This window comes from Notechis scutatus, chromosome 2, assembly GCF_049901735.1.
Source record: "Notechis scutatus isolate UNSWTSFEM ecotype Mainland chromosome 2, rNotScu1.2, whole genome shotgun sequence".
NCBI lineage: Eukaryota > Metazoa > Chordata > Lepidosauria > Squamata > Elapidae > Notechis > Notechis scutatus.
The window spans coordinates 125,901,322-125,923,977 of NC_142010.1; the positions used below are offsets into that span (position 1 = coordinate 125,901,322).

Consider the following 22,656-nt stretch of genomic DNA (forward strand, 5'->3'; position numbering starts at 1 on the left):
GTAGTTGAGGCATAGAACATTTTATGTTGGAGAAATATTTCAGTTTTTGTTCCATTGTACCTGGATATTTGAATGATGTTAAGTGAATTTCCTAGTCTTTTTTGTTAACTTGGTTTATAATTTTTTGGAAGGCATATTACAACATTACAACCCCACCACCACCCCAAATATAGCTCTGTTGTTTTGTGAGTACATAGACAATTGGATGGAGAAACTTTTTTTAAAAAAAGTTCTCTTCTGAAAAGAGGGGGGGGGGGGGAGCCACCAATATTTTAATATCCCTGCCTTTGAACTGCCAGTGCTGCTCTCTGATTTCAGAAGTAGTATTTTGAAATGGAGAGCTTTCTATTTTTCTAATTCCCTCCCTTCCAGCAGTTTCATTCCAATCAGCAGCATAATTGGAATACAACCGCTGTCTGGAGGGAAAGGGGAATTTTTGGCAAGAGGCAATAGAGCAGTTGGAGATTTATTCAGATTAAAGCATAGCTTGTACAACACATATTAACAGCAGTGTAGCATTGTGTTTCTACAGCTGGGATATATATATTAATTATATATGCAAACATAAGGGAACCAATCTGAGAATACTATGCTAATGAATTCCAGTAGAATATTATTTTGAATAGAAGCTGAATTTCTATTTGAAGTGGGTTGTGAACTTCCCTTTTCAGTTTGCCCATTTCCTCCACCATATGCATTCCTCTGGGAAAGAGGATGTTGTATTATTTAGATTTTTTTTAAAATAAATAGACTTGGATATAATGATGCTTTTTTCTTTGGTGTGATGACATCAGAAAGGTGGAGAATTAGAAAATTTGAGTTCAACTTCTTTCTATTACAGCCTTGTTCTTTTGTTAGCCTAGAAATTACTACTTCTGAATATTATAATATTATAATTACTCCTTCTGACTATTATTATATTGCTGATGTAGAAATATACATTGGAATTTGAACAATGAAAAAGCCTTGCTATTAGATTTAAAAAACCTTTTGCTGTAAAAATAGTATAGTTTTTATTTTTTTAAAAAAAATCTTAATGTATTACATTAAAGGCTTTATGCATGCTAAATAAATGATAGGGTCTTGCCAAGCCTTAGTTTTCAGCTGTGAGATTGTAGCAGATAAATTTGTTGTTAGTGTTCAGTGTGCTTCATTACTAGATTACCAACAGACATTCCAATCTTGTTTTCTTGAAATTATTTTTCTTGTGGCCTCCAGTGTTTTTCAGATCTTTTTTCCAAGTTTTTATTTTTGTTGTTGATTAGAATTTCCATTAGTTTTTTTGGGGGTATGCAGTCCTGCAGTATAGTATTAATTTATTAAGATACTTTCCTCTATTAAGCAATTTTTATTACCGTCAAAAGCATAGGATAATTGGAGTGCAAAAAAGATACATAAAAAGCTAATTACTTTCCTCTATTTTCTCTGAATTGTGATAAAGGCAAGAGGGGAAAAAAGAGGAAATACATGTTATTGTCTATTTTCTTTTTGTTGACTGAGGGGAGTGAGAGTTTTTCATTTGTTCATTTTTAAGGTTCATTTTCACTTTACCTTTTTATCTTTGTAAAATGCTTTCATCTGCTGTGTAGGGAAGATCAGAAGGTAGCGGAAGATTAAAACACGAAAATTAATAAACACCAATGATAATAAATAAAACAAATTCAATTTGAGTTATATTAGAAAAACAGAAAAGTATCATGCAATAGCTGAATGTTTTTATTCTAAAATGTTAATTTTAAAACCTGCAGTTTTGCAGTCATAAATGCATTTTGCCCCATTAAAAACTCTCAGTTCATTCAGAGCTGCATTGCTATACCCTGGTAGTAAATGATACTGTTATTGCATCAGAACAAAAATCAGTTCTTCGCAAATTCTGCTTCATATTCTGCCATTCTTTGTTCCTGCATACTCCTGTTTAAAACTCAGAAATATGTAAATAGTCTCATTCCATGTTAAGAAATAAGAAATTTGGAAATTATTTTGCTTAAAGCTAATAAAGGTTATGTCTTAACAGGTGGCAGCACTTGAATGACCTTGTCTGGGCTTAAAAGTTAAGCAGGATTAGTACTAGGCTCCTGACAGCTCTGGGTGAGATTGCAAGTCAAAAAACAAAAAGGAAGGAATTGCAAACAATTTCTGTAGAGTATTACTGCCAAGAAAACTACATGGATGTGTCCATATAGTTGGTAGGAGTAGAACTTGATTTGAAAGAGACATTATCATATAAAACATATAAAGTATATAATATACTAACAGCCATCAAAAGGAACATTGACATTAACAACATCTACATACCAATCAAAAGAGACAATCAAAAAGCCAGAAAGGAAACAAAAAAGACTAAATACCTACTCACCAGCAATCAACACCCAGATGAGCAGAGATTAATACCAAGATTAACATTAGACCAACAATCAAGAAGCAAAGAATAGCCCAATCAAGGAATTGCCAAACAAGCAACTGTAAATAATATTCAATCAAGGAATCACCAAGACCACTCCCACCACCAACACTGTCACGGGAGCACAGAATGTAAACATGAGAACAAACCCCATTCCCTACTAGCTGTGGTGTTACCTAGTCTAATAATGAAATGTCTGTAAGAAAACAAGCAAACTCAGAACAAGGACCCACAGTTTAAACTACAAATGTTGAGCTACAAATGTTATCGTCAGTCGATATATCATAAGGTTAATGTATATAAATAATACACTTCTTTTTAAAAATATTTTTATTATCTTATGGGGCTGCATTGCTAGCTGTCAGGACTGCAGGTTGGATTTGCCTGCTTTAATAATTTATTTTTATACAAAATGTCAATTTCTTTTTCTTAAAAAGCCCTTCCATAGTTCTTTTTCTTCCAATATTTACCTGATCATATCTGTTATGATCCATGGGCACAGCAGCTTCCACGAGGGTCTCCATCATGCCATCATTTGTCTGTGCTATACTTCTGGAACATTCTAAGGAGAATATTGGCAAAACTAGTAATTCAGCAAGGAAAAGACACCAGTGGAGAAACCTTTCTTTAATTTATTATAGAATAGAATACTTTATTGGCCAAGTGTGATTGGACACACAAGGAATTTGTCTTGGTGTAAATTATTATTTATCAGATTTGTCAATAGCTTATAAGATAATAGGTATAAGAATAAACATGAGTATGAATACAAGAAATAGGTACGAATAAATGGGGGCAATAGGACAGGGATGGTAGGCACGATGGTGTACTTATGCACGCCCCTTACAGACCTCTTAGGAATGGGGTGAAGTCAATAGTAGATAGTTTAAGGTTAAAGGAGCGGTGGTTTGAGCATGTAACAACAGTCAGGTAGTGCATTCCAGACATTGACCACTCTGTTGCTGACATCGTACTTTCTGCAATCAAGTTTGGAGCGGTATACATTGAGTTTGTAGTTGTTGTGTGCTCTTGTATTGTTGCGGTTGAAGCTGAAGTAGTCATTGACTTGTAGGACAATGTAGCAGATAATTTTGTGTACTATGCTTAGATCCAACCATAGGCGGCATAGTTCTAGGTTGTCCAGGCCCAAAATTTCAAGTCTGGTGGTGTAGGGTATTCTGTTGCGAGCAGAGGAGTGTAGTAGTCTTCTCGTGAAATACTTCTGGAGTCGCTCAAATATCTGATATACAGTGTGGATTCCAGACAGATGAGCTGTATTCAAGTATTGGTCTAGCAAAAGTTTTGTATGCTCTAGTTAGCAATTCAGTATTCGTAAGATTAGATTTACAACTCTTATCTGCCTAGCTTGTATTTGGTGTACTGATTTTTTTTAACTGTAACTTTATCCAATTCAACTCCAGACAAATCTAGTGACACATAATACACCAGACAATATAGAACAATATAACAAGCACAAAGAAGAAAATTGAACTGGTAGAGAAACTTGGCAGACCACCTCCCCCCATGCTGCAAATATCCCTCCATCACATATTTAGCAAAGGCAACTTTCCTTGCCTAAGGTAAAGGTAAAGTTCCCCTTGCATATACGTGCTAGTTGTTTCTGGCTCTAGGGGGCAGTGCTCATCTCTAAACAAAGCCAAAGAGCCAGCATTGTCTGAAGATGTCTCTGTGGTCATGTGGCCGACATGACTAAATGCCGAAGGCACACGGAATGCTGTTACCTTCCCACCAAAGTGGTCCTTATTTTTCTACTTGCATTTTTACATGTTTCTGAACTACTTGGTTGGCAGAAGCTGGGTCAAGTAATGGGAGTTCTTTCCATTACGCGATGCTAGGGATTCGAACCACCGAACTGCTGACCTTTCTGATTTGCAAGCTCAGCGTCTTAGCCACTGAGCTGTTATGTTAAAAGAAATGAATTTGAGGCAAATCAACTGTGCTCATACAATGTACTAGATATGGCTTAGTATTAGCCACAATTACCGGTAGGTGCTTACTTTATTGTTTTGCTTTGCAACACTGGAAAATTTAGCTTCATTTCTCTAATTACCAGAAATCTTTTCCTCTACTCCTCTATTTTAGAACTCTACCTTATCCTAACTTTTTTTCAGATATTATTTCAGAGCTTTCAGGTCCAGTCTTTGAATGTTTTGCTAATAATCAAACTAATATTTTTTATTTGAATTTGATTCTATGTGCCCTGAGCTAATATGGAGTGAATGAGAAAAATTAAAGTCGTAGTATCATTTATTTCAGTGTAATGGATTGGGTAATGGATAGAGGACTAGGATCAGGGAGGTTTGGGTTCAAGTCCTTCCTTAGCTAAGAAAGCTCCTTGAGTAACCTTGGGCCAGCTCTCTGTCAGCTACCGTTACTGTTTCAGGGATAACATTGAAGTAGGGGTAATGTGAGTGTCAGAATGCTTGGAAGAATTGTAGGATATAATTTAGGAATAATGGGATCTAAATTAATGTTTATTAGTACATTTATGGGGAAATGTTCAAGATGTTAATGTGATGTTAAATTATATACAAAAGCTTCGGAATTTGACATTTTGTCAGGAATAGTGGTTATTCCAGATGTCAAGGAATAATTGTTGGAAATGTTTGATGTATATGTTTTGGAAAAGGCAATTCTTTCTGCCAGTCAAAGGATGCAGCAATATTTGTTATTATGAAAGAGATTATATGATATATAGTAGGGAATATAATTTAAGATCTTTGTCTTAGTTTGTATTTTTGTTTGTATTTTTTAAGTTTTTTTAAAAAAAAGATTAAAGTTTTTTTTAAATTGGCATTTGTCATTCTGTGCTGCTGATACTTTGCTTATCTGTCTCTTAAGCATTTGCCTATATAGGTAGTCCTTGCTTATCAACCACAATTGGAACCAGTAAGTCTATCGTGAAGTGAAAAATCACATGATTATTAAAACAAAATTACATCTTTGGACTCTATAAGCAATAATTATGTCTAAACAAAACAAATGGAATGACATTTAGGACAAAGAAATAGTCCAGTGTTCCCATTTACTGTCTTCTGAACAAAATTCAGGGAATTTGATATTGTGACTGGAGATCTGCAGATCCTTTTAAATATATATGTACTTTTACTAGGGTTTTCTGATTTTTACTTTAATCCAATTTGATTCCCTCCTTGGTATTACCACTTAAGCTTTAAAATCCTGTATTGTTCAAGGTCCCAAAATATTGAATAAGTTGAGGGTTTGAGCCAGATTTTTTTTTCTCATTATTTATACCATATCCTGTATAACTTCTTTTTTCTAATTGGTACAAAGCAATTGTTATGACAGCATTTCTAGAGCTGATATAGCATATTAGTTGTGTTTTTCTCACTATAATATGTTGAATAAGCATGCATAGAAATGACCAACATTTAAATTATATTGGCTTTTAATTTATAAATCAAAAAGTATACTCCATATATTTTAGCCAGTGATATTTGTTTAGAGGTACGGATATAATCTTAGTGATGGTGCTTTTAGGTGGGCTGCGCCAAGCTCTGTTTCTCCACTGCCGATTCCAGTGGATGAAGATACTGAATAACAGAATGCCAACTCTACAATATGGCTGCGATCCTTGATCTGTAAACTGCACGATGTGCCTGCATTTCCAAGTACATTTATAATGTACTTCTGTATGGGTACATATGCCTGAGATTGTGTTGTTGAACATTTGGAAATACTTAATAAATACATTAAAACTCAAAACGTTATTCTATAATTATTTTTTGTTTGTTTGTTTTGGTTTCAGTTCTCTGTGCAAAAAATTTGGTGAAAAAGGACTTTTTCCGTAAGTACACCTTTCTGTTTTTATACCTTTTATTCTGTATTACAGAGGATTCAAGTTCAAAGATACTGTCTTATATTAGGTATGGTAGCATTTCATAAACCATTAAACAGAATGCTCTGATATAGTCAGATTATCTACTCGCCTTCAAGTATTGTTTATGGTCTGTGCTAACAGAGTATATTGATATACTTGCATTTTGAATATAGGCCAGTGTTGTATAATCGTTAAGACCCTGTACTAAGAGCAGAGAGACTGAGATTCCAATCTCAACCATAGAAGCTTATTGGGTGGCTTTGAATCAGTTATTATCCCTCAGCCCAATTGGAAAAAGAAGTGTTGTGTATGCTGTCTTGAACCCCTAAAGGAAAGGTGGGAATAAGAAAAATATTATTCTTTTTCCCTTATGAATATATTCTAATTTTAAAATATATTTATATTTATTAAATATTTATAAATTATAGTTTATTTGTAAACCACCAAGAGTAACTCTTTAAGAGTGAGATAAGTGGTATCTAAATTTAAAAATTGAATAAAAGAGGCACATTGTAATGTTTTAATTTGTGTACATTTCTCAATAAGAGTAGCAGTCATGATACCATCATCTCTCGCCGTCTCGTTTGCGAGAGATGCTAAGAATTGTAATTCTGTAATGTCATTAATGCCAATTTATTGTGACGTTAAAATCTAAAAATGGATTGGTATTATAATATGCTTTAATAAGAACTAAAATTCAAGATCAAAATCCATTTCATAGCATTAACTTTTTAGGGCATCCCAAAAGTCCCTTGAGTTTTAAAAATAGCATGGAAATTTAGCATAAGAGCAGTTAGAAAGAGTTGCTGCCACTAAATACTTTACACTGGTTTCTTTTGGCTAAATTTGTTGTTTATTAAAGAATTGCTTTGACTATGAGTGCTGCTAAAGTCAAGCTCATTTCAGTCAAGTACCACTACTGGTGACTTCATGAACACATCCATGCAATTTTCTTGGCATTAGTGTGGATGTGGTTTGCCATGATAGTCTTATGGAATGTTTTTTAACTTTGGAACTCAGCTTATCTATTGGAATTACCTGTTGGTCTCCCATCCAACTTCTGCTATAATCAGCATGACCTAGTTAATTTTCTAAGCCCAGTCAAGGTCAACCAGATGCTACTACCTGCTGATGTTTCATTTGTGTTACAGACTATTTATAAATAGCTGTGTGAGTTTCATAATGATTATCTTTTCATCTCTACCTTTACAATGAAATGCTTCAGAAGTACAGGCAGTCCCTGGATTAAAAACGAGTTACGTTCCCTAAATCTGTCTTTAACCCAAATTTGTATTTAAGTCAGAACTCATACTTACAAATGACGGGTGGCATTCATTACTAAAAATGGGTGGCACTGGTTTTCCTCAATCCAATGAAGTGCTGAAACCAGGCAGTGCTTTCAGGAACTGTTGAAAACATGTTGGCTGTGTATTAAAACACCTGGCTTCAGTGCTATATCTTGACTTTGAATCTTTCTATTCTTGAAAACATTAGAACATTATCATTTACAATGATAGCCTGAAGTGTCTTGAAACAATGTTATATGTCCACATAAATTCAGTATAGATTGTATCTTGCAATGAACAAACAAATAAATAAATTATGGAATTCCTAGTAGAATGTGTTCTTTATATAAAATTCTACTTTTACACAAAGGATTGGTACTATTAATCTAGTTGAGTACAACATTTTCTCAAAACCAGATTGATAGCATAATGAGATTCCTTTGTTCATTGGATTACAAAATGTAGATGCTTTCTAATGGACCATCACAAATAAAATAATATCAATTAGCAGCATCCTCATTGTATTATGTATTTTCTGACAGGGCTTCCTGATCCATTTGCTAAAGTGGTGGTGGACGGATCTGGCCAGTGCCATTCTACTGATACTGTGAAGAATACCCTTGACCCAAAGTGGAATCAGCATTATGACTTGTACGTGTCAATACAGATTATCTAATATGATCAAACTTTAAGCTGGGTAATTGCTAAAAAATTGAAATATATTAAACCAGGGAGTCTTTGCTAAGAATTACTGTATATACTCGAGTATAAGCCTAGTTTTTCAGCCCATTTTTTGTGCTGAAAAAATCCCCCTCGGCTTATACTTGAGTCAGATTCCCCTCTGGAAAAAATGGTGTGGAGTCGCGGCCTCCGGCGGCAGCGACTCCCAACAGCCCCAGCCGGGAAGGGAAAGGCAAAAGCGCTTTGCCTTTCCCTTCCCGAGGCGGTGGGACTGGGGCCGCGCCGGCGGTAGCGACTCCTGACTCAGGGGCCTCCGAGGGGGGAAGAGAGTGACTCCTGCCTCCCGCTGTCATCATCATCTTCTTCTTTTGGGTTAGTGAATCAATTAAACCTTTCATGATAGTGAGATCGTTTCCCAAATTAATTATTTTTATTTTTGAAATTTACCAGTAGCTGCTGCATTTCCCACCTCGGCTTATACTCGAGTCAATAAGTTTTCCCAGTTTTTTTGTGTAAAATTTATTTGTGTAAAATAAGCCTCGGCTTATATTCGGGTCGACTTATACTCGAGTATATACGGTACTCTGAAAAGAATTACTCTGAAAAGTAAGGCAGGCCTATGTTAGCTGTCTGGTTTGTTCATATAAAGTAGCTGGTCTTTCATTGCTAAAGCATAGGGTTGGTTGATTGATTCGTTATGTGTCATTACACTTGTGTCAACTCTTAACAACCACATAGATACTAATTCTTAAATACTGCTTTTCTGTATAAAATCAAAGTGTTTAACTGAGAAAACAAGTATGTCTATTTTTTGTGACAGCTGAGAAATAGAGACAAAATACAGATTCTGGATGAGGAGTGGAGATACCTGGATTATCAGATAGATTGGATTCCAAATTCACACCGACTCCTCAAGTGATGATGGGACTTGTAGTACAATTTTAGTGCCATAGATATAGCATTCTTCCTTTAACTAAGGTTGGTTGTTTCAGAAGCCAGTTATTATCCCAGTATGTTTACTTCTAATGATATCAGTATATCATTGCCTATATTAATTGATATATCGTAAGTTTATACATAGCACCTAAGAAAATGAAGTTGGGCACCAGTAGCTCTTGAAATAATTCTGAAAGCTCCAACTTAAAAGACTAAAATAATCATATCAGCAACTTTCAACAGCAATATTAAAAAAAATAAGTTTTCCTAAATAAATTAATATATTTCTACCCTGGCATCCTATTATAGGGGTCCCCAACCCCCAAGCTGCAGCCCGTTCAGAACCGGGCTTTGGAAGCAGCAGGCAAGAGCACACACACAGCTCCATCTTGTGTGAGTGGAGGATGGCCGCGCTTCTGCTTTATTTGTGTGAGTGACGTGCCCAAATGGAGCTGCGCATGCTCATGTGTGTGCCCACCACTCGCACAGAAACATCCCCTCTTCCCGCCCCCCACTGATCCACCAAACTGGAAAGGTTGGGGACCACTGTCCTATTAGGTTGGGGGGGGGGGAATTTAAAAGTATTAAAAATCTTCATGCTTTCTTCACCCCATCTCAGAAGTTCTTCTCTTCTCCATGTGTGGAAGGGAACTCCTGCACTGGGTTGGAGAAACCCATAGAGATCCTAAAGATGTGAGATTCGTTTCTATAACCTGATAAAAGGATTTCCATCCCTCCTCTTCCCGGTGCATGGAGAGAAGGGGGAATCCTTTGGTAAGTGATGGCAGTTTATAATCTTCCCTACCAGCTACCCCAGTGAATTTCTGGGGAAACTGGCGAAAAAGATCCCAAATGGCAATCATGTGATCACAGGGCACTTGACAACTAGTCATGAGTGTGAATTACGTGGCTGTGAGGAGGTGTACTATGACATTTTACAATGGCCGGAGGTGCTTTATGGAATATAAAGCACACTTTCTAAGCTGTCATAATTTTGAGTGGACTATCTGTATAAAAATGTAGAGTGATTTTCTTGGAACATGGGCAAAAATGCACACTACATGTGACATTAATAAATAGTTCCTCTCTAGTTGCTGACACCACAAAATAATTGGTGATTGATTTGTAAATTATGAGAGCATTTATACAAGTCGTCCTCAACTTACAACCACAATTGAGCCCCAAACTTTTGTTGTTAAGTGAGACATTTGTTAAGTGAGTTTTTCCCATTTTACAACTATTCTTACCTCAGTTGTTAAGTAAATCACTGCAGTTGGTATGTTGGTAACCTGATTGTTAAGTGAATCTGGTTTCCCCATTGATTTTGCTTGTGAGAAGGTATCAAAAGATGATCACATGACCTTGGGATAAATATGAACCAGTTGTCAAAACCATCTGAATTTTGACCACATGACCATGGGGATGCTGCAAAGGTTGTAACTATGAAAACGGTCATAAGTCACATTTTTCAGTGCTGTTGTAACTTTAAACAGCCACTAAATGAACTTTTGTAAGTCAAGGACCACATGTGTTATGATGCATTGCAATTCTACGGTATGTGTGTTGTGAGTGAATAACCAATTTAAACGAGTGAGTGCAGAAGGATGTTTTAGTAAATTGAACACTTAGTTGTTTGTACCATGACAGAATGCATGTAATGGAAGAGGCTTACTAAAAACATCTCCCAGAGAGAAACATAATTCTTAACTGTTACAACTCGTCCTCCAAATTAAACACTCAACAACATACCATTTTTTCTGTTTGACATACTGTGACTGTCTGGCCAAAGGAAGTGAGCAATATATGATTTACATAAGATATTTTTAAAAAGCTCCTTTGACATTTGTTCAAGTAGAATCTTTTAATGAGTAAATTATGATGGAGACACATCTGTGTATAATGCATTTGACTTCTTCAGCATAAAATAAAAATAACCATTTTTATATTATGAAGTTTTAAAAATATTTTGCAGTCAAAAATTGTGCGTCATAGACTTATTAGTGGTATGCAGTCAACATATGTTTTATTGCTGATTCCTTTTTCCCCCCCCTTAGATACATTGGAAAGTCTGACTCTATAACAATCAGTGTATGGAACCACAAGAAAATCCATAAAAAACAGGGAGCTGGTTTTCTCGGTTGTGTGAGACTTCTTTCTAATGCTATCAACCGCCTCAAAGACACTGGTTGTAAGTAGGCAGAACAAAAGTACTTTGGTATTTTGGAGTAAGCTTTTTAGAGTGACTTTAAAGTTAATTCTATGGAAATTATAATTTATTTATTTGTATCCTGCCTTTATTATTTTTACAAATAAGGAGGTGAACATATCCACCACAACTTTGTCGTCCTATATTTTTCACCACAACAACAAACCTTGTGAGGTGGGTTGAGCTGAGAGAGAGTGACTGGCCCAGCTGGCTTTCATGTCTAAGGCAGGATTTGAACTCACAGCCTTTGACGTTTTAGCCTGGTACTTTAACTACTAGACCAAAGTGGCTTTGGGGATGGTGAAGACCAGTATGCTTTTCGTCTTCTTTTGAAATTAGAAATGTTTAATTCAGCAATATATATTTTTTCATAGAAATTATACCTTACATAATCATTACATAGAAATAAGGCATATCTCCTTGGGTTTTTTTTTATAGATCAGAGATTAGATCTATGCAAACTTGGGCCAAATGACAATGATACAGTTAGAGGACAGATAGTAGGTAAGTAATGATTTTAATTTGTTTGTTTGCTTAATTTTTAACCTGCCTTGATTTTTTTTATAAATAACACAAGGTGGTGAAAATGTTTGTTTCTTCTCCTGTTTTCCACATAACGACAATGCTGTGAAGTGAGTTGGGTTGAGAGAGAGAGAGAGATGGCTCAAGGTCACCCAGCTGGCTTTCATGGGAAGGCAGGATTAGAACTCACAGTTTCTTGTCTATGGAGATTCTTAGCTATCCAGGTCATGATTGTCCCAAAGGGTTTTTTTCAAAAGGCAACTAAACTTCCGAAAACTTTCTTTGGGTCACAGTCTTTTGGTTTCCAAGCCAGGACCTTAACCACTAGAACACACTAGACCAAATTTAAATATGTATTTCAAACACCAGGGTGGAAAGGAAAAAAAAAGGAATGCAAGTATGATCTTCTGTTATGTAAGTCTTCTTTTGAGTCAGAACGGCATTATTTCGCTATAGCTCTATGTAGGTTTGACAGAAAACGCCACCTAAAGCTACAATAATTCTTCATTCTATTGGCAAAGAAGTTTTGGGAGGCTTCTGTGGTACAGATTCCTTCCTAAGAATAACACATAACAGGTAATGCAGTATAGTCTTTTGGAAGAGGTCCCTGTAAAAACGTGGAAGAGGAATGGTACAGAGTACATTAGGTGAAACAGATTGTCCATAAAAGCCCCTTTGATCCAGCAAATGTTTTTTATGAATAAAAATGAATGGCATTTTATTTCCATTTCCTCTTTTGTATGCACCTCCCCTCCCCCTTTCCTCCCATGTGGCTCATGAGGATTCCCTATTGTCTGAAGAAGATTTGGGGAGATTAAAGCATAGGCAGAATGAAAGCGTTCTCCCCTCTGGAGCTTTGCTGGGTGATTGGATTTCAATTTTGATTGTAAAGAGAAACCATTGCATGAAACATTTTTATTTCTGCTTATCAACATTACTTGGAATTCATTTTTTTCTTCCTTGTTAATAATTGCACACCGCTTACCATTTCTGTTTAAGCTTTGGCAAATATATATAATTTATATAGATTTTTAACAGTGACAGTCAGATACTGTTTAACTGACATGCTTAAAGCCAACTAAGTTTACGTGTTATGTACTGCTTTATTTTCTCTTCTTATTGAAGTTAATGTTTAATATATTGCTTTAGCTATGCTTCGATCAATCCTGTTAATATGTTTTTAACCCTATGAATTTGTTTTTCAAGAGTAGGGAGTGTGAGAAGGGAAATTGACAAGCAACTTCGTGTTGTGATGGTCTTTTGAAATATAATTTGATTGATCTCACACCTGTGCTGCAAGTTATGTGCTTCAATATTATATCCATTCCAAACATCTTATTATGTAAATGGTAGTAGGCTCTGTAGATGAAATTGAACCTTATCATTCAGAGTAACATTGCTTACAGTACTAACATGTAAGAATCCATTCCGCTGAATGGTTGTCTATGATTTAACAAATTTAAAAAGTTGGAGGAAGAGTAGATTGCCTCTACTGAGAATTTCCAGACATTTGATTTATAGATTCTATTCTTGCTTCCAAGTTGTTGTTGTTGTTGGATTTTTTTATTTTTTTTTTGGAAAATGCTGATCCCAGCAGGTGGAATTATAAGGATCTGTTTACAGATGGTGCCCTACCTTCAGAATGCCAGCATTCCTTTGGGATCAATGGGGCCCAGCCTCTCTGTTATCTTTCGCCTGGTTGATGCTCGTTTTGGTCTAGACTTGAGCTTTCAGTTCCAATCTAAACAGGATTAGGAAAAGCCCATTAATCTTAATGCCACAGAAACCACAAATAAGTCATGTGTTCAGTTTCATTCTTGACTGGCCTCTTTATAAAGTAAACAGAACTACTTAGGTTTACACAGACAGCCTTTGTTGTATTATTTGCAACACTTTAGGCACAGAATTATCATTTTATTTTATTTGTGAAAAATCTTTGTATGTAAGAAATGTTAGCACTAAAGATTGGCTTTTTAATGCAGGTATGAAATGGGAATTGTTCATATAGATTTAAACTATTTTTGCAATAGCACTGTGTCATATATGCCACTGTTAAGACTTGTTACATCTTTCAAAATGCAAGCAAATAAAAATTGTAAATCAACATTTTTTAAAAATGAGTGAAAAACCAGATCAGACAATGGAGAGAAGGACCTGTACATTGACTACCATGCTGACTGTATCAAAAGTAAGCCACGCAACCCAATACTCAACTTTTACCCTCAACCACAACCCTACCTCAACCCATCCACCATCACCCAAGACTAGGCACGCACGCCCCCAACTACCTCAATTCCAACTACTGCCGGCCTTAAATGCAAACTACTCAATGCAAGAAGCCTCGTGAATAAAATACCTGAATTTCTCTTCCTCCTAAATATGGCTAACTTCGACATTATATTTGTCTGTGAAACATGGCTCAATGCATCTCTCCCCGACTCCATTACCACAGTAAGAGACTATCATGTTTACAGATCAGATCGTGAAAATCGTCGAGGAGGTGGTGTTGCTATATTCTATAAAAATCCTTACATCTAAAAAATATCCAAGTTACCCAGGAGCTTGCCCTTCCTGAAACCATCATCTGTGAACTATCCTCAAATATCACAATTCGATTCTTACTATGTTACAGAGCACCTGATTATGACATCGAACATGTAAACAAGCTAAATACATTACTAACATGGGCTGCATCCTGCCCATACCCTTTTATCCTTCTTGGTGATTTCAATCTACCTCATATTAACTGGACCCTAAATGATTGTACAACTGAAATCATACACACAACCTTCTACAATGCTATTACAAATCTGGGACTGGAACAACTAGTAATCAACAACACTAGACTAAACAACTGCCTCGATCTCATCTTCTGCAACAGTTTGAACCTAATTTACGGAATACAAACTAAAGAACCCTTTTCCAGTAGTGACCACAATATGATCGACTTTTGTCTCAACATACATCCACACAAAAATCACCACAATGATGTAATCCCCTATTGTAACTTCAAAAAGGCAACTATGATCTTATAGACAACGATCTCTCATCCCTTGATTGGCAATCTCTATTCACTGGATGCAATACCGTTGAAGACCATTATAACATATTTTTACTTGAAGTCAAAAGAGTCATCAAACTATATGTTCCAACAACAACTCCCAAAACAAAACAAAAAGCAGATTACCCATATCAATAAGGAAACTTCAATCCAAAAAGAGATCACTCTGGCGGAAAAACAAATCTGGTCACGTTGCCAATTTCAAAAACCGATACAAAAATTTATGCCACCAGATAAAGACTGAATGCACCAATTATCACATTAAACAAGAGGAAAACCTTCTAAGCACCAATTCCACCCGAGCTTTTTACAATTTTGTAAACAACAAACTAAAAGACTCAAGGTCCATCCCTCCCTTGATAGGACCTGATGGTAAAGACTGCAACGACGACACCATTAAAGCCAACATCTTTAACACATTCTTCGGCTCAGTATTTGTAAACAGCAATGGATCATGCCCAGTATTTCCTAGCCGTACCACAGATAACAACAATGATCTAATACATATCGATTTCACAGAAGACAATGTCGAAAAATCACTACGCAATCTAAAACCATCTCTATCTATTGGACCGGATGGAATATGTGCCTACTTCTTAAGAAAGCTATCCACTGCCATAGCCAAACCTCTAAGCATAATCTTTGAAAAATCTTTCAGGACCAGCTCCTTGCCTAACCTATGGTCACAAGCCACAGTCATCCCCATCTTCAAAAAGGGAGACCCAAGCCTAGTTGAAAATTACAGGCCAATCTCCTTATGCTGCGTCACCTGTAAAGTCATGGAATCAATTATTAACCAATCCATCATCCTCCACTTAGAGTCAAACAACCTACTCTCCAATAAACAATTTGGTTTCAGAAAAAACTATCCTGTAATCTGCAACTCTTACACTGCAAAAACATATGGACGACACAACTCGACCAGGGCAAAGCAATTGACGCAATCTACATAGACTTCTGTAAAGCCTTTGATTCAGTGGTACACGACAAACTACTCCTAAAAATAAAATCCTATGGTATCTCTGGACAACTGAATAACTGGATAGAAGCATTCCTGTCAAACAGACAACAAATGGTCAAAATCGGGAGCGTTCTATCAAATCCAGTACCTGTCAATAGTGGTGTCCCCCAGGGCAGTGTTCTAGGACCAACTCTCTTCATACTCTACATAAACGACCTCTGTGATCATATTAAGAGCAATTGCGTTCTCTTCGCTGATGATGTAAAGCTGTTCAATACCACAGACAATACTGCTACCTTACAAAAAGACCTTGACTATGTATCTGAATGGTCAAACAAATGGCAACTCCAAATCTCAACAAATAAATGCTCTGTCTTACATATTGGCAAAAAAAATCAGAAAATAAAATACAAGCTGAATAGTCACGAACTTGTTGATGACCCAAGCTCTGTAAAGGACCTTGGAATACTCACCTCTAATGATCTAAGTGCTAGAGCCCACTGCAACTACATAGCCAAAAAGGCATTAAGAGTTGTTAACCTAATCCTACGTAGTTTTTCTCTGGTAATATCACACTACTAACCAGAGCATACAAAACATTTGCTAGACCAATACTCGAATACAGTTCATCAGTCTGGAACCCTCATTACGTATCTGATATTAGCACAATTGAGAAAGTCCAGAAATATTTCACAAGAAGAGTTCTCCACTCTTCTACTCGTTGTAGAATACCTTATGCCACCAGACTTGAAATTCTAAAACTAGAAAACCTTGAATTACGCCGTCTTCGGTCTGACCTAAGCATGGTATATAAAATCATACATTGCAATGTCCTACCTGTCAATGAATACTTCAGCTTCAACCATAACAACACAAGAGCACACAATAGATACAAACTCAAAGTAAACCGCACCAAACTTGATTGCAGGAAATACGACTTCAGCAATAGAGTGGTCAATGTCTGGAATACTCTACCCGACTCTATAGTCTCTTCCCCAAACCCCAAAAACTTTAACCTTAGACTGTCTACTATTGACCTCACCCCTTTCCTAAGAGGTCTGTAGGGGGCGTGCATAAGCGCACCATCGTGCCTACCGTCCCTGTCCTATTGTTTCTCTTATTCTTTTATTTTTCTTATATGTACCCATTTCATGTATTCACAACTATGTATACACTTATACTTATTATCTTGTAAACAATTGGCAAATAAATAAATAAATAAATAAATAAATAAATAAATAAAATAATTAATTAATATTATAGGATAAATAAAATCCCTGATATGGAGATGCCTTTTACACAGAAGTATCCAATTCTTAGCAATTGACTTATGCTAAATGATAAGGCAAGTGGTAATTATATTTATGGTCTATATTTTCCACACATTTAGTGAATTAAATTTCCCAAAGACTTATCTTTACTAGCAAGATTTATATGTCAGCTTTAAGCAAAGCTTTTAGTGGTGGAAATAGGAGGAAATAACAAAAAAATAGGTGTAGCATACAGGGGAAAAAAACAGCAAATAAAGAAGAAGACTGACATGTTAAAAATAATGTGATAACAAAATATCTGACCAGGCCAAACCATAAGAATGTCACTAGGCAAGTTTCTTTGAGGAGGCAATTCTACAACAGTGGCATCTTAATTGAGAAAGCTCTCTCTCTTTCTGGTCACCACTCATTTACATGGTCCTTAAAGGAGATTCTGTGAAGAAACAAAGCATCTGTTGGTTCTCAGGCACTCAGTTTTGCCAGGACTGAGTTGCTGCTTATTGGCCCTTATTCAGTTTATTATTATTCTTGATATAGTTTCATTATCCTTCATATGAATTTGATGAAGAGAATGGGATGTTATCAGCAAAAAGGTGTTGCTTCGTTGCACCTCCCTATTGCCTTTTCCAATTTATTTTGGTCTTTCAGAACCATGGAGACAACCAAAATCTTGGAGGATCATATAACATTGACATATTCCCTCAGTATCACATTTTGGAGTTACTTCTTTTAGGTAGAAATGGAATTACTATGTCATTGTTTCTCCCAAAAGAATATGGAATAGTAACATTGTAATATTGATATTGGAAGTTGCTAGATATTCCAGAATTAACAAGATCCACATTCCAAATAAATCATCCATTAATATACTGTTAGCAATCTTTGTATTAAGTAATCTTTTCTAACAAAAGTATGTTTTGTGTTCTTCTAGGCAACTATGAGGAACAGATTGAAGGTATAAGATTGTAGCTTGAGGTTATAGAGACATGGTTATAGGAATACCTGTTTACTGAGCTAAAATTTCCAGGGTCAGATTACTTGCATTTTGGAATCTCATCAAACTGCTTTGCACTATCTTGGAGAAATCTTCAGGGAGTTTAGTGATAAGATAAGAGCATCCTACATATTTTCAAAATTCCAAATGCATATATCACTGAATCAAAAAGATTTGTGCAAGATATTCCATAATAATGTTCTAATTTTAATTTTTGTTTTTTGATAGTAAGTCTTCAGTCCAGAGACCGGATAGGTACAGGAGGGCAAGTTGTTGATTGCAGTAGATTATTTGACAATGATTTACCTGATGGGTAAGTTATTTTTTTTTGACAGTTGGAATAAAATAATATATTGCATGTGCCAAACATTGATTTCATTTGTGCTTAATATTTGCAGTGATAACAAAAATGAAAGAATGCTAGTTTAAAATGTATTACACATAAACCTATTTAATAAATAACTTTATGAGCTCAAACATTTTAAAATCAAACTTCTTGTAATGTACACTTTTCTTTCAATACAAAAATATTTAGCTGGGAAGAAAGGAGGACAGCTTCTGGAAGAATTCAGTATTTGAATCACATCACACGAACAACACAGTGGGAGAGACCAACACGGTAAGCATTCTTTGAAAGAGCTAAAGGTATGGTGTGCCTACAACTCTAGTGGTTGTTAATGCTAGGGATTATCCAATTCTAAGTTGATGTGCCATACTGTGTCCTTTCCTCCCAAATTAGAACATTTTCTCACATATTTAATATACATTACATTACTGTACAAAAATATAGAACATATTTGCTCATGAGAATCTTTTCATGGAATCTTGAGAGCAGAGCATCCAAATTAGTTTTCAGTTAAACGAGAGGGTTTTGTTTTTTTTTGAATTCCCCTCTGCAACAAACATTTTGCTAGAATATTTAACATCTCAAACTTCTGCATATGCCTCAAAAGAGTTGCTTATCCCCGTTTTGTTAAGTTTTCCTTAAGTCCTTATTATTTATTTATTTAATATTCAATAATAAGTAATAAAATCAGCAGGAATAAAGGGGTCATATTTATATATACAGATAAACCCTTTTTAAACAGAACTCTGGTTTTTGTTAAATTAATTCAAGGTTTGTTATTAGTTTATATATCCTTTCTAGGAAAGGGAGAAACAAGGGAAACAGTTTTGGACAATGCATTAAAGAAATTATTCCTATTTCGCTTCCAGTTGAGTGGAAGATGGTGACACTTGTGCACCAGTACAAATGCACCAGGATTTTCCTGATTCTTCTATGATTGGTTGTAAAGTTGGCAACTTTATGTGTTATTGCGAATAGGTAGGAAATCAGATTTCTCATCTCCCTTCCCCCCAAGTCTCCTTCATTCCATCTTTAGTACAATGCAAACAGTGTGAACATTTCTCAGTGTGGGGATGGTTTTAGAATTCTTACTATCAAAGGAGGCATTAGTGGTCTCTGTGGCAAGGAGAACTTTTTTCTAACTGCCAACTGTAACCATTCCTTGTCAGGGCTAATCTGGCCTCAGCAATCCTTGTGGTGACAATTTTAGGGCTGGATTACTGGAAATATGCTTTACACAGAATTACCCTGGGAGCTGAACTGGAAACTGCTTCTGGTGTAAAACGTTGCAGCCAGATCATTGAAGGGACATATGAATGTTTTATATCCATCTATAAATCTGTTCATATTCATGTGAAAAAACTTTGGATATTGGTGGTAGATGCTTAAAGAAAAATCTATTTGTCACATGATAATTCATTTGATGGCAGTGCTGAATTTATCAAGAATTTGCTATGCCATAATCCAAGATAATGTCCTCAACACTTGTGCTCTTTTTCACTCCAGCATCCAGCCATCTTGTGCAGCTTACCTTTTAATCCAATTAAATTTTATTTATTTATTAGAATGTGGTTTTCTAGTAATGTGTTTTGAAACTAGTATTTCTTGACACATTACTTAAAACTCTAATTTTAGCCTGCAATTCCCTTTTAATAGAAGAAAGAAATATTGTTGTTTTTCAATAGGCCAGCATCGGAATATTCCAGTCCTGGTAGACCTCTGAGTTGCTTTGTGGATGAGAACACACCTCTTACAGGAATAAATGGTGCAACATGTGGACAGTCATTTGACCCCAGGCTAGCAGAAAGGAGAGTTAGATCTCAGAGGCATAGGAATTACATGAGCAGGACCCACCTGCATACTCCTCCAGATCTACCTGAGGGATATGGTATGTGTTCCTGAAATTGTATAACTATCTTCTTGTCTTTTATAAATAAGAAAGTATCTATTTTTTAAATTGAAGTATGGTGCTGGTGCTAACTATGATGATTTAGCAATTGTGCAACACTAAGGAGATGCTGGGACTTTGTGGTTAGTAAATATTTTAATCAGTGACATTTTCATCTCCATAAAACTCTTACATTACAACCCAGTGTGGTCATAAAAATGGCTAATTTTGAATCAGTACCATTAGGTGAAGTGAACTTTAGGTTTTTTTTAGTGAACTTTAGGTTGTTTTTTTTTAATATGGTATTGCAAAGACCAATAAGGGTATATTTGCCTTTTGTGAATATGGACACATTAGATAAATTGTTTTTAAAAATTTAGAAATCTGAGAGAGGAGGGGGGAGGGAGGGAGGGAGAGAGAGAGAGAGAGAGAGAGAGAGATTTTTTTTTGCCTGGATGAGTGAGAGTCTTCATTGACACAGCAGAAAGTTGTTAATTGATCATTATTATCATTGATCATTATAAATCATTAATGATTTAAATTAAAATGAATTAAATAAAATAGAATTAAGAAGAATGAAAAGCGGTGAGAAGTTATATAGAAGATATAGAATGGTAAATAAGATAGGTAATGGTATATAAGATGAGCACAAATTTAATTGAAGTCCATATAAAGAGAGGTAATCTGGGGCCAAACTACTTTCTTAAAAGAAGTTTTATATTTTTGTGTTTTGTGTGTTCACGTTTGTTTGAGAATTAATAAAACCTCAGAGGAATGTTGGATGAGAATAATGGTAATTAAGTCAGAGACAAATGTAGATGATGATTATAAACTGGATAAATGTAGAAAATAATAATAATAATAATAATAATGAAATTGAATACGAAAAGAGAAATAATGAGAAATTTGCTAAGAGATATTTATATGTCCATATCGAAATGGTGTAAAACAGAATTATGCTGTATAAAATAATATTTTACTTGACTTGTAAAATTAATAATGGAAAGAGGTTTTATGTATTCAATGGTTAATGATGGTTTGTTTGTCTTTAAAATCAATAAAATTTGTTCCAAAAAAAAAAAAAAGTTGTTAATTGATCATAAGACCATTGGGATTCTTCGATCAAATTTAAATAATGTTTGTAACATTTATTGACATGTATTTGCATTTGTCCATATATGATGCTTTTTAAGGGAAGAGAATGAAACGAAGTCTCTCCCCCCACACCAAATTCTTACGATTTACTTGGAAGTTTGTATTGATCTAGCTGGCATTGAGCTGTCCATATGCATGCAGACTCACCCAATATGTACCATTTCTGTATTCAGTGGCTCCGTCTGCAGAATCTGTTAACATATATAGAACACACTAGCAGTTCTGAGCTGGGAATATTTGTAATTTCAGGATTTGTTCTTTTATCTTGTACAGAAATACATTGTTGCTTTGAACAAGGATGAACAATGTATTACTGAAACCTGCATATGAGAAATTCCTGTTAAAGTTAACTCAGATTCACATCTCAATATAGAAAAGTACAGGTAGTCCTTGAATTGCAACCACAATCGAGCCCAAAATTTCCATTGTTAGCAAGACAATTGTTAAGCAATTTTTGCCCCATTTTGCGACCTTTCTAAGATGTTAAATTAATCACTGCAATCGTTAGTAACACGGTCAATAAGTGACTCTGGCTACCCCATTGACTTTGCTTATCAGACGGTTGCAAAAGATGATCACATGACCCTGCAATACTGCAGCTGTCATAAATATGAGCCAGTTGCCAAATGTTCAAATTTTGATCATGTGACCATGGAGATGTGCATTGGTCGTAAGTGTGAAAACGGGTCATACGTCCCTTTTTTCAGTGCTGTTGTAATTTTGAATGGACACTAAACAAATGGTTGTAAGTCAGGGACTACCTGTATGCATTGTAACTCAGCAGTGCCTGAGAATTTTTCTCCATTTGTAGTGCAAAATCTCAGATCACTATAATCACCATAATAATAGGCACTGTCTTTTATTTTAATTCTGCAATAATTTATAATCCTCATGCTATCTCACAAATTCCTTCTCCGGATACCTCCAAGTCACTTTTTTTCATTGGCATTGTAACTTTAAACGGTCACTAAATAAATGGTTGTAAGTCGAGGACTCCTTGTATTCTGCATTCAAATACTTAAGTTATTACAGATATTGGAGACTCTTTATTTCCCCATTTTGTTTTGTGTGCTTACTGTTCAGTAT

The 22,656-nt window shown here is 35.5% G+C and overlaps 1 protein-coding gene across 2 annotated transcripts in view; it reads left to right on the top strand.

Annotated features, from left to right (window-relative positions):
* The window catches only part of SMURF2 (SMAD specific E3 ubiquitin protein ligase 2), a 70,664-nt gene that overhangs the window by 25,068 nt on the left and 22,940 nt on the right, over window positions 1-22,656 (top strand). Inside the window, exons 2-8 of one of the 2 annotated variants that reach the window (XM_026678765.2) lie at window positions 6,192-6,230; window positions 8,092-8,200; window positions 11,221-11,354; window positions 11,811-11,876; window positions 18,410-18,494; window positions 18,717-18,800; window positions 20,213-20,415. In XM_026678765.2, coding sequence (XP_026534550.1) covers window positions 6,192-6,230; window positions 8,092-8,200; window positions 11,221-11,354; window positions 11,811-11,876; window positions 18,410-18,494; window positions 18,717-18,800; window positions 20,213-20,415 — 720 coding nt within the window. The remainder of the gene's footprint in view (window positions 1-6,191; window positions 6,231-8,091; window positions 8,201-11,220; window positions 11,355-11,810; window positions 11,877-18,409; window positions 18,495-18,716; window positions 18,801-20,212; window positions 20,416-22,656) is intronic. The other variant, XM_087956108.1, reaches the window with a different exon arrangement.